General features: G+C 40.0%; 1 protein-coding gene across 2 annotated transcripts; it reads right to left on the bottom strand.

The window, feature by feature from the left end:
* Positions 1-761: 761 nt before the first annotated feature.
* LOC133519575 (tubulin alpha-8 chain-like) lies at positions 762-10,780 on the bottom strand. 2 transcript variants are annotated; one of them, XM_061853587.1, is made up of 10 exons: positions 10,623-10,780; positions 9,426-9,654; positions 6,906-7,078; positions 6,281-6,409; positions 5,447-5,617; positions 5,139-5,279; positions 3,942-4,079; positions 2,863-2,940; positions 2,483-2,646; positions 762-1,831 (listed from the first exon to the last, which is right to left on the bottom strand). In XM_061853587.1, exons 1-10 carry the CDS (start codon positions 10,623-10,625, stop codon positions 1,705-1,707), a joined length of 1,353 nt encoding a protein of 450 aa, XP_061709571.1. In that variant the 5' UTR covers positions 10,626-10,780; the 3' UTR covers positions 762-1,704. The 2 variants fall into 2 exon arrangements, with proteins under 2 accessions (XP_061709571.1, XP_061709572.1); XM_061853588.1 differs by having other exon boundaries at positions 9,426-9,651.
* Positions 10,781-12,249: the final 1,469 nt, after the last annotated feature.

Raw genomic sequence — 12,249 nt, 5'->3', positions numbered from 1 at the left:
ACGTTCAAAGGGTTAAAATCTGTCTGGTTTTACCAGCCAACAGTGAGTACTAAGGTTTGCACCTTTCATTTGCCGGTATTAAACGGCAGGAATTGCTGGAAGGATACTTTACAGCATCCCCAACTTCATTTGTACTTCCAAACTAAAGAGGTACAGTTTTTTCAAGTTAGTACAAATTAAGTACCAATCGTTTATTAGCTAAATCCTCAATTCCTCAGTTAATAAAAAATGACATTACGTCATAAAGTGGCTGACCCTACACACAAGCACTGTCCCTCAAGCAAGGATACTATAAAAGCACTCAAAGCTCTTCATACAAGAAGTAGACTCCGGTTGGAGCAAAAAGCTATGGAAACTTAGCAGGAGACAACTCCAAATTATAACAGGGGTGTTTACGGGCCATTATGGGGTCAAAGGGGTTTTGGCCAGGATGGGACACTCTGACAACTCCGATTGTGGAATGTGTGGTGAAGAGGAAGAGACAGTAACATACCTAATGTGTGAATGTCACGCCCTCGCCAGACAAAGAATGAAGGACTTTGGAGCGGGCTATCTGGAACCAAAGGAATTCAAAAGGCTACCCATAAGCTCCATAATCCGACACATGGAAATGGTCAAAAAGGCTCTTGAGTAGCTAATGGGTCTTTCCTTAGGGGGCAACTACACAAAAGATCCCTATGGGTCGAAGTGTATCCGCAAGGGCCCCCGGAAATTAGAAGATAAGATAAGAAGATAAGGATACTATGAAATTAAACCGGCAGTTAAAACTGTACAATTTATTAGACAAGCACATCAGACGGTCACTCAAAACTTTTTAAATATTTTAAAAACATCAACGGACAAATTACACTTACAACATTACACTTACAATATTAGTCACACCACAAAACCACCAACAACTCAAAATAAATACTTTAAAATAAGGCTTCTCCGTCGAGCATTTGCTAAAAAATTTAAAGAAAAACGCCAAAAAAACTTAACTAAGACAATCGCAAGTTTACTCGACGAAGAAAGGCAAGCAGCGAGGGAGCTTCACTCTGACACGCCACTTCTATTACAAAATCTTATCAAAATTGTCTTTTAACACGCAGGGAATAGTCACTCCGCGCCTACTGCGGACATTTTCGGACCTTTAAACAATTTCAGTTCTGCTATAATCAATATTGTTAAAAAAAATGTGGCCGTGGTTTTAGGGCGTCCGCTTCGGCGCTGTGGCGTCACCATTCTCAAGATATTTAGTCTCCAAAGGTAAGTCAAAATATCTAACTACAGAAACTAAACCCGCGTGCAAACGGCTTAGGTGAAAGTTAGCACAGACCCTGTATAACGCGGTGGTGTTGTGGTGTCATTAGACGCTTTTTGATCGTCTATATAGGTCCACCCAGATCTAGAATGCACCTATATTGAGCCATTTACTAAGGAATTACTACTTCTCCTTTCAGGACTGCTTGAGGTACAGGTAAAATATTCCGTCACTTTTAGGAGCAAGATAGCAGAAAGAGAAGATAGATGTATTTTATTAATCCCCTTAACCGTTCGCGCAATGCACGAGTACCTACTACGCACCGTCATTTGAAACACACGAGCCTTTCTTGCGTAAATGGCTCCCTAAGCTATAGATACATTCTCCAGATCTCAACGGACTTTTAAGATCGCGTAAGTCTGAAAAGCGACCTTAGGATGTAGACAGATCAGAGAGATCGGTCATAGCTCGTCCTCGCCCGGGAGGTCGGAGGTCTCGATGGCCACCTCGTCGTAATCCCTTTCCAACGTGGCCAGGTCCTCGCGGGCTTCAGAGAACTCTCCTTCTTCCATGCCTTCGCCAACGTACCTGGGGGAGGTCGATGTTGAAAATTTTGAATTATGATAGAAGCTACTTTCTAGTGACTTAAAACAACTATTTTAGTGTTTTCTTGATTTAACTTCATGTATGTGTGTGACACGGAATTTTAGACTTCTTTTTACATTTATTTTTTTCTGTTCAAAGCGGAACAATCTTTGAGCAAAACCGGGAAGGGAGACTGCATTCGTACTATGCCCCCTCTGTCGAAGCATAGGGATAACTGTAACTATGGCGGAGCGTGTTGTGACCCTATATACTTACTTTACTCTTTGGTTGTGACTCGTCCCTACACAAAAAGAGTGAAAAAAAGAAAAAGGAGGTGTGCAAGATTTGTGTCGTCATAACAGATTGGATTTTGTATGTAGTGAGTAAGAAGTGCGACTGTGTGCATGTTTCTCCCCGCAAAAACTGACAGAATCGACTCGCTCCAGGCCTTGGTGATGGTGGTGGTGTTGCTCATCTGGTTCATGTTTGTTGATCATGGTTATCGCTCAGTGGCTCCACATGGTCAGTAAGTTACTCACCAGTGCACAAACTCTCGCTTGCAGAACATGAGATCAAATTTGTGGTCGAGCTTGTCCCAGGCCTCTGCGATGTTTGTGTCGCTCAGTGGCTCCACATGGTCAGTAAGTTACTCACCAGTGCACGAACGCTCGCTTGCAGAACATGAGATCAAACTTGTGGTCGAGCTTGCCCCAAGCCTCCGCGATGGCGGTGGTGTTGCTCAACATGGAGGCGGCCCGCTTGACTTGCGCTAGGTCGCCGCCGGCTACGACTGTTGGCGGTTGATAGTTGATGCCGACCTGAACCCAGAAAAATAATATACTTCGGAGTAAGGTGGAACTAATATTTTCGTGAAATTGTTAATAAAAAATCCGAATTCGTTATTCATAATTCTCTTATGAAAAAATAGCGAAAAGAACAAGATGATACAGTGCACATTTTACATCAATAATTTGGGGGTTTAATAAACAATAGTACTATCACATTTACTTTTTTCTAAACTAAACTACTTTTACCTTGAATCCGGTAGGACACCAGTCCACAAATCTGATCCCGGCCCGCCCCTTCATGGCAGCTATGGCTGCATTCACGTCCTACAGAGAAGAAAACAATTGTATAATAAAGCATACGTTAAAGACGAAATATATATTATCACATTTTAATGTAAATAAACTAATAACTTCCATACGTGTGGGGTATCTATGGATAGGTCTTCAAAAATGATATTTAGGTTTCTAATATCATTTTTTTCTAAACTGAATAGTTTGCGCGAGAGACACTTCCAAAGTGAAAAAATGTGTGTCCCCCCCCCCCCCCGTAACTTCTAAAATAACAGAATGAAAAATCTAAAAAAAATATATGATATACATTACCATGCAAACTTCCAACGAAAATTGGTTTGAATCAAATCTAGTAAGTAGTTTTTTTTAATACGTCATAAATGGTACGGAACCCTTCATGGGCGAGTCCGACTCGCACTTGGCCGCTTTTTTGCCATTTGGCTACGAAACCCTAAAAACGATGCTTCGTACTCGATTGTTTCTTCCTCCAAAACTTAGCCAAATGTAACGAAACTTTGAGATCTAAATGGTAATGAAATTATGTGTCGAACTGTTTTGCTTTTTCGGCTAATTGATGGCAGTTTTGAATACCATTCTTCTCTTTGCGGCCTAGTAAATTAGTACACTAGCGCCTTAACCTTTTCAACGCTTTTCCACACGTGTCAAGAAATGCCATGGACGCCAAAAAGTTAACTGGTGAAGAGCGAATATGAAGCTTAACTGACAGTAGGAAAGTCGCTTTGACAACGTCCGCCATAGCCTTTTTAATGGTCATTGGCGTCGCGGGCACGACAGACGATGACCGTTTTAGTGGTCTTTGGCGTTGAAAAGGTTAAGAAACAAAAATATCAAAAAAGCAAAACAATCCGACACAGATATTAATAATAATGTCTGTGTTGAAAAAACCATTGCTCTAGCTTCAAAAACCACGGAGCAAACAGAGAAAGAAAGCTTGTTGCGTCTTTTTAACATCATATCAAGACAGAGAGAGAGAAAGAGGGTTTATTTAGATTGATAATCAAATGGAAACCAACCTTGGGTACCACGTCGCCTCGATACAGCAGACAGCACGCCATGTACTTTCCGTTCTGAGGATCGCACTTCACCATCTGGTTCTGTGGCTCGAACAGCTCTGATGTGATTTCGGACACGGACATGCCCTCGTGGTAGGCCTGGAAATACAGAATATGAATAGCGATATCTAAAAAAATCATCTAGACATGGAAGGTAGTATTATGAGTTGGCTAATACTGCTAAATTCAAGTAGGTATTAAAGGCTCAAGGCGTTAAGCGCTTCACACGCCTGATTCAGTAACTGACGACGTAACGATACGGGCGCAGATAAAATTCAGATATCTTTACCGTGTCTTACGTGTTTTAACCCTTTTACAGGCATAGACGGCATAGCACGATGTATCGACCACATACGCGCCATTAGAATTTCAACTTTAGCATTCCGATTTAAGATTCAAATTAGGAAATGAAACGGAAATGTTATTTGTCTTCAAATTAATCATCAAAGCTGGATTAATTGGAATATATTTGGATATTTTGGGAAAACCTTGTAGATTGGTGCGGCCTAGAAAAGGGTTAAGCGGTAAACGCAGCGTCAAACGCGATGCGTTTCCCGCACACCCATTTAAAATGAGATAATGTGACCGTATATTGATGTACGCGGTAAACGGAAACGGTTTCTATAAAGAAAAGTAGCTACTGTAATTGCATGATTTCTATAGTAATCTAAATTATTTTTTTTTTCTTATTTAATGCATGTTAATTATAAGATGTAATGTTTTAAAAAGATGTGTCCCGCCGAGTTTCTTGCCGGTCCATATTGCGATCCTCCAATTGAGGGGGGATTTAAATCTCGGGTCAGAGGTGTGCCGGTGTAGCTTTATTTGACGTTCATAAGCGCAGTGTAATATGCCTACTTGAATAATAAACTATCTTTATTTTATCTTATCTTTAAACGCAGCGGTAAGCGCATTGTAATTTTCTCTACATTCCGTGATCGCATGCGTTTAACGCTGCGTCTATCGCATAAAACAACCGCTTGCTTGAAGTCTCCCTGCGTACTTGTCGTCACTTTCTGAATTAAGGTATGTGAAGCGCTTAAAGACTAACAATAAAGCTTTTGTTGACCAATATAGTAAAAACATTTCTCCATAGAAAAGCTGTTTAAATCAATATCAAACAAATCTTAACCATTAGTTTTCCTGTCAAAAACCTACCTTGTCAGCAGAAACCACGGGAGCGTACGCGGCGAGAGGGAAGTGAATGCGCGGGTAGGGTACGAGGTTGGTCTGGAACTCTGTCAGGTCCACGTTGAGCGCGCCGTCGAAACGGAGCGACGCTGTGATCGATGATACCACCTGACAGAGAGAAAACAACACTTCATTTTTGAGCAACAGTACCAACTATTTAATCGAATCAGACGCCATTTTGCAGAAAATAAGCGTTCGTCCGAGATGGCTGTTGTGCGGCTCTAATATTGTCATTGAAACCTATAATGGGTCTACAGTTTCTGGACAAATCATACCTGTGAAATGAGTCTGTTGAGGTTTGCATAAGATGGTCGCTCGATAGACAGCCGCCGACGGCAAATCTCGTAGATGGCCTCGTTGTCGACCATGAAGGCGCAGTCAGAGTGCGAGATGGTGGCGTGAGTTGTTAGCACGGCATTGTATGGCTCTACAACCGCAGTTGAAACCTGGAAGCATATATCAAATCTTAACCTTTCATATGCGCCTGTCAAAAATTTGCCATTTATTTAGCAACCATGACATCTTCATGTTTAAGTTGAATTTGGTTGAATATAATTATATGGAGCAGATCAGATCCTTAGCATACCAAAGGTTAAGTTTACTTATTATGTAACCCATTATGAATAGAATTTTATATTTGTACGTTTGTCTTAATTGGTTATCGGCACTTTTACACTTTCATTGTCTCTGTGATTATAGGATTTCATTCTATCTTATATCACTCTATTTGAATTACGTCCACATATTTAGTTAACCTTTTCAACGCTTTCTCCCTCGCATCAAAATGTGGCATACACGCCAATATGTCAACTATTGAGAAACGAATTTAAACCTTATCTGTCAACAGTAAAATTGCTTTGATAGCGTCTGCCATGACCTCTTTAGTGGTCGTTGGCGTGGTAGGCACGACAGCACACGACAACTTTAGTGGCACTTGGCGTTCAAAAGGTTAAGCTGAAATTTGGAATAGGTAAGTATAATTGCGATGCCAATGCAATAACTTGCTGATCCGAAATAACTCCTGGACGGAAAACGGCCACAGGTGTAAAAGACGACGGTCAGATTTCAAATAGGTAGGAACGCTAGGTCGTCTAAACAGTGTGACTTACCTGCGGTGCGGGGTATATGGCGAATTCGAGTTTACTCTTCTTGCCGAACTCGTCCGAGAGGTTCTCCATCAGTAGCGACGTGAAGCCAGAGCCAGTGCCGCCGCCGAACGAGTGAAACACGAAGAAACCCTGTCAACAAGGAGATGAATAAATATTAAGCGACAGTCTTCCGAAAATGGACTCAATTAGCTCAATAAGGCTTATATCATGGGGTTCTAGACGATGATATCATCCTCCTGATGACTTAGCTTTAAAATTTGCCAGCTTAATTTTAACTCCGCCAAATTGGCAGAGACAAAAATTGATTGGGCTCTATGTACTACGCGGGTCGTCAGGAGGTTAACCGTTAAATATAAACATCACTCAAACGCCAATCCCGGGCGCAAGGGAGTTAAGTGGGCACGACTAGTAACGACGCCTTTAGGTGTTCTTGGCGTTAAAAAGGTTAAATAGATAAATACTGTAAACTGCATGGTGCGCTGGTCAGCCAGATTCCTTATTCTCTCTATGACGGGCATCAAATTATGCGGCCTATGGAGTAGTATCCGCGCGTGTAGTTCTTGGCGACGTTTCCTTGCCTATTACCGAGAGAGAGAGAAAGAGATAGAGGCAGAAATACTGTTACCTGTAGACCGGTACACTGGTCTGCCAGCTTCCTTATTCTCTCCATGACGGGCAACAGAATTTCGCGGCCCGTAGAGTAGTGTCCGCGCGCGTAGTTGTTGGCGGCGTCTTCCTTGCCCGTTATCAGCTGTTCAGGGTGATAGAGCTGACGGTAGTCGCCGGAGCGGATCTCGTCTTGAACATGAGCAAAAAAGTTCATGATAGAATTGAATTGCTAGAAATACAAGCCTTGAGTTTCTCGGTACTCGTAATTGAAAACAAGTTTTTGGAAAATAACACATTTTTGGTACAAGCTTTTATCGCTAACTGCTTTTTTCTTTCCACATGCAACTAATACTCATCGAGACAATTCTAAAAGCTCCAAACAAAATTAAGTTGCGTTGTTTTATCACAGAGGTCTATGGCTACCTCCTGTCTGTATCATCAGATCACCTCGACTTACATATGTATGCAAATTTTCAGCTTCATCGAAACCGGGAAGTGGGGCAAATTTAACTTGTAAGATTTGATTACAGACCTACACAGACAGACAACAGGACTGTGAAATTCAATAAAAGCTTGTAAAATGGGAATATGTTTACGGTTAGTTTTGCCAGTTAGCGCTTCTGACAACACAAAATGGAAACCATTGAGAAAGTGAGGGTTAGAGAGGTCCATAGTTAAAATTTAATATAAGGTAAAATCTATGATTACAGATGTGCATTTGTGCAAGTTGCGGAAAGTTTCCAAAAATTTGAAAAAGTTCTAGAAAAAATGAGGAACGTTTCAGGGGAAACAACAAGTGAAATTTGCATTATAGAAATGAAAAATGCGTTTACCATTAAAATCGGTATACTCTTGGCTCGTCTCAGTCGTTTTTTGTCACGTTCTTAAATTCGTCCCTTTCTGCTTTCGTCACCCATTCTTCATTCGTCACTGTCGATATTTGGCTATTTCTTATTCCGGCTTAGTTCGGTATTCGTCAACATCATCTTTAGGCATGTTCAATGTTAGTCTATGTTGTTTTTAGACTCACTCGTTATTCGTATTTTTTTTCACGGCACGTTCGTTGTTGGTCCTATTCGATTTTTGGCAAGTTCTTAATTCATCTTATTCTGCATTCGTCACTTACGCTGGAAGTCTTTGTCATCTTTGGTCATGTTTGCTGTTTGTCTTTTCCTAGCGTAGCGTTGGGTATTAGTAATGAAGGAAGCCATAAACAAGAAACTTTATGTTTTCATTTCCTGATGTTATCGCCTACATTTCGGAACTGATTTGAAACAATATACAGGATGGAAAGATCGAATGCCACATAAATGGCAACTGCCTTAATCATTGTAAATAGCACATTATGTGTAAAGGAGACCTACCAGTCACGGGACAGTAGTGTCCGGACCTTTGGAAGGCGTTAGCTTCGTTATTATTATGCTTTGTAATTTTTCATTCATGCCGCCTAAAACAAACCAATAAACTATATAGTCAAATAGTGAGTGGGGCGAATATCGAAAGAGATAAACAGAGAATGTGTTCAACAAAGAAATATATAAATTACTAAAGAGGCGAAATAAGAAAAACACGAACTTAGAATAGTCCCAAAAACGACAAGACAAATAAAGAGTGAGTCTAAAAACAACATAGACTAACATTGAACAAGCCGAAAGATGATGTTGACGAATACCGAACTAAGCCGGAATAAGAAATAGCCAAATATCGACAGTGACGAATGAAGAATGGGTTACGAAAGCAGAAACGGACGAATTTAAGAACGTGACAAAAAACGACTGAGACGAGCCAAGAGTATACCTTAAAATCGGCCTAATTTTTTGTAGTTTTTATTTTTCCATTTTATCGCCATTTTGATTTATGTATCTATGCCAAATTGTAGCTTTCTAGTACTAACGATCACGGAGCAAAGCCGCGCACGAATAGACAGAAGGACATGGCGAAACTATACGGCGAACCCTAAAAGGTTTCCGAAATTGTCCATGTAGAAATTTTACAATTTTGGAATCTTTTCGACGGCACATTAGTATCCATGATGTTGGTTGTCTGGTGATGCTGGACGAGGCCAAGACACCAATGAATGCAGCAATACTGAAAAGCATCTAAAATAGTAACATTCCATCATTCATATATGTGTTTCCATGTACATTTATTCTGAGGTTGTGCAACAAAGAGGATTTGTATTTGTATCATTGACTCACCAATGATAGTATGCTCAAGATCCAACACCACTCTTGACACCATCTTCCCTCTATGGGCCTCAGAGAATAATGTCAAAACGCGAGTCCGAAGCTTCACGAGCAGGTAGTGTTCCATCAGGCCTGATGCCACTCCAAACAGTCCAGAGAAACGCTAGCCATAAGAGATCTTACCTTGGTGACATAATGATCACAGATCACTCAAATGCAAGTCTCTAGTAAAGTAGTTCATGTAAAAAAGGTTTCAGAATGATGGCAACGATAAAACTACTCACGAGGTCTGATGATCTGATGATTCAATTAGAGAAACTGACCAATTGGTTAGTCTTTAGCTAACTTACCAATGACTGTAGGCTCCAGATCCACCATCACAACCCGTGGCACCATCTTCCCTCTATCCGCCTCAGAGAAGAACGTGTTGAAACACGAGTCCGAAGACCTCGGGTCAGCTTCAAAAACAGGCAGTGTTCCATCAGGCCTGATGCCGTGCTCGAGGCAGTACAGCTGCCAGCAGGCCACGCCCATCTGCACTCCGGCTTGCCCAACGTGGACCGATATGCACTCCCTCTGCTCGCGTGTAAAAAGGTTACACGTATTTTATTCGCTTTAACAAACGCAGCTTTGGGTCGGTAGAAAAAAAAATACAGAGTTATCTGAGAAATAATAATGGGGTTAGGGTCGGCAACGCGCATGTAACTCCTCTGGAGTTGCGGGCGTACATAGGCTACGGATACCTACTGCTTACCATCAGGCGGGCTGTATGCTTGTTTGCCACCGACGTAATATAAAAAAAAATGAGCGTTTTGATGGTTCAGCTATCTTCTGTTCAACAACTAGTTTGTTTTACTCGGATCTTAAAAAGGTGAGATGGGGTAATGTAAACACTTGGGCAAGAAGATCACTTTAGTTATAGGTTTGTTCCACCCCGAGCAAAGTAAAGTATGTTCTTTTTCCCCCAATACATATTATGTCCTGATCGTTCGACCAATGAAATTTCTTAAGATGACACGCATTTTTTTCGTTTTATATGCTTTTAAGATTGGAATTAAACCTTTTGCTGGATAAAATAAGAATACAGTAATATCAAATTTGACACTATTTTTAAGACAATGTCACATTTGAAATGTCAGTCATATTTTAGAAGCGTGGTATCGCTTTTTGCTGTGGATGAGACATCTTAAACGTTCCAATGAGTACCTATGTATATGCTAAGCGAAAATCTTATCGACAAGTTGTTAGGTACATGCAAATGATGTCACCTATTATGATCTTCCATAGGTTATTAAAAAGTCCTTGGGATGGAGCCAAATTCCCTGCTTTTTCTTCCAAACGTAATTAGGGGCCTACTCTATAGGCACCTAATATTACTGCTGAGTACAACAGCTGTATTAAATAAGTATTTTAAAAGTTGTAAAACCCATTATTTAACACAACACAATAGAAATACCTAATACGAATTACAAAATGCAAAATATCTAAGACGGGCATTACACACACAATCATATTAATTAAGTGAAAAATACACAAAAAAGACTTACCATGATTATTACTTAAAATTTTGTTAGATCCGGTGTAAAACACTATAAAAATGTAGAAATAAACAAATATCCTACAAAAATTTTGAAACGGACTGAAATTTTGAAAAAAAAATGCGGATCTGTCCCCGCCTGATGGGCTGCTCGGATTCACTGTTTTTTATTCCTGGTTTGAATTCATCAAATGTACAAATTTGTAAGTTGCCAGTTGGTTTGAAAAGAGGTTTAAAACATAAGTTATAGGTTGTATGTTGCACGATGCACGAGTATGTATGAAGGTAGTTAATATATACAACGTGTGTACATAAACATAACTTGTCTTTTATTGAGACTGAAGTAAAGTAAATAAATAAAATAAATAAATAAATATTATAGGACATTATTACACAAATTGACTAAGTCTCACAGTAAGCTCAATAAAGCTTGTGTTGAGGGTACTTAAACAACGATATATATAATACCTATATAAATATTTATAAATACTTAAATACATAGAAAACACCCATGACTTAGAAACAAATATCCATGCTCATCACACGAATAAATGCCCTTACCAGGATTTGAACCCGGGACCATCGGCTTCGTAGGCAGGGTCACTACCCACTGGGCCAAATCGGTCGTCAAAAAATGATTAACTAAAAAACTTATCAGGATTCGGGATGATACTCGTCTGTCTACAACATTTAAAAAAATGTACGTATTTACCAAAACAATACATAACATTTTGAACTTGCTAAACTATTTCTATTTGCCTGTAAAGTTTAGAGGGGTGGCAAGTGGCACAAGTGGCAGGGGCGACGACCATAGGGTCCCACGATCGATGCCCAGCGATGGCCTTGTATTCACAATGGCATAGCGAGCACGAGTGCGTCGAGCTCTTGGACGAACCGGGATAAGAGTGGAAAACTAATCCGATGCAAATTTTGATTTGTTTCCTCGTATTAACTGGTATAAAATTGACTTTTAAGAGGTAAGAATAACTTTGCGATCCTAACGAAATAACGGTACTTTTTCTTTGAAATTCCATATCGGGAGAAAACTGTTTCCACTAACTAAGTCTTAACAAATGACTTTGATTTTGATGTCAATCGTTTCAACATAATATTATCTGGGTTTATAGGTTTCGCTTTTTTGAAAAAAAAATTTTTTTTGCAAATTTTGAAAAAAGGAAAACTTAACCTAGTTTTCACTGTGTCAATAACATACTAAAAAATCATGGAGAATATAAAATATTTAGAAGTGGAAAAATATTGTATCTCTTTGTATGGACAAATACGTCCTCCCCCCCTCCTCGTCGTACCTTGAAGCCCTTGCTATGCTCAATATTCCACTTTTCTAACCACTCACTACGCTCTCGTTGTTCAATTTTGGAATCTTTTGCTTACGCTTGTATCAATATTAACACGTGGGGTAAAACAATATATTTGCCCCCTTGTAAAACAAATAACTAAGGTAAGATGGGGTAAGACTATCACCGGGCCAAGACTAACACTTAGTTATTTAGTTAGTTCTTCTGGTCATTTTCCGCAAATCGACAACCATTGTGCCTATTTTGCGTAAAACGATGTAGTAGCTCGTAGGGAAAGACAAACACTGTAGGGAATACTCATACTGTTAGTCTTGCCCCGAG

Source organism: Cydia pomonella, chromosome 7 (genome assembly GCF_033807575.1).
Source record: "Cydia pomonella isolate Wapato2018A chromosome 7, ilCydPomo1, whole genome shotgun sequence".
NCBI lineage: Eukaryota > Metazoa > Arthropoda > Insecta > Lepidoptera > Tortricidae > Cydia > Cydia pomonella.
The sequence above is the reverse complement of the archived record's forward strand: the minus strand, read 5'-3'. Positions and strand labels throughout refer to the sequence as shown.

Bases quoted from the DNA above. Each gene is read 5' to 3' on its own strand.
- LOC133519575 (XM_061853587.1), bottom strand. The intron at 7,079-9,425 runs GTAAGTTAGCTA...CTCATGTTCAAG, and splicing joins TCTGGAGCCTACAGTCATTG to ACGAGATCCGCTCCGGCGAC. The intron at 5,280-5,446 runs GTATGATTTGTC...TCTCTCTGTCAG, and splicing joins TCAACAGACTCATTTCACAG to GTGGTATCATCGATCACAGC.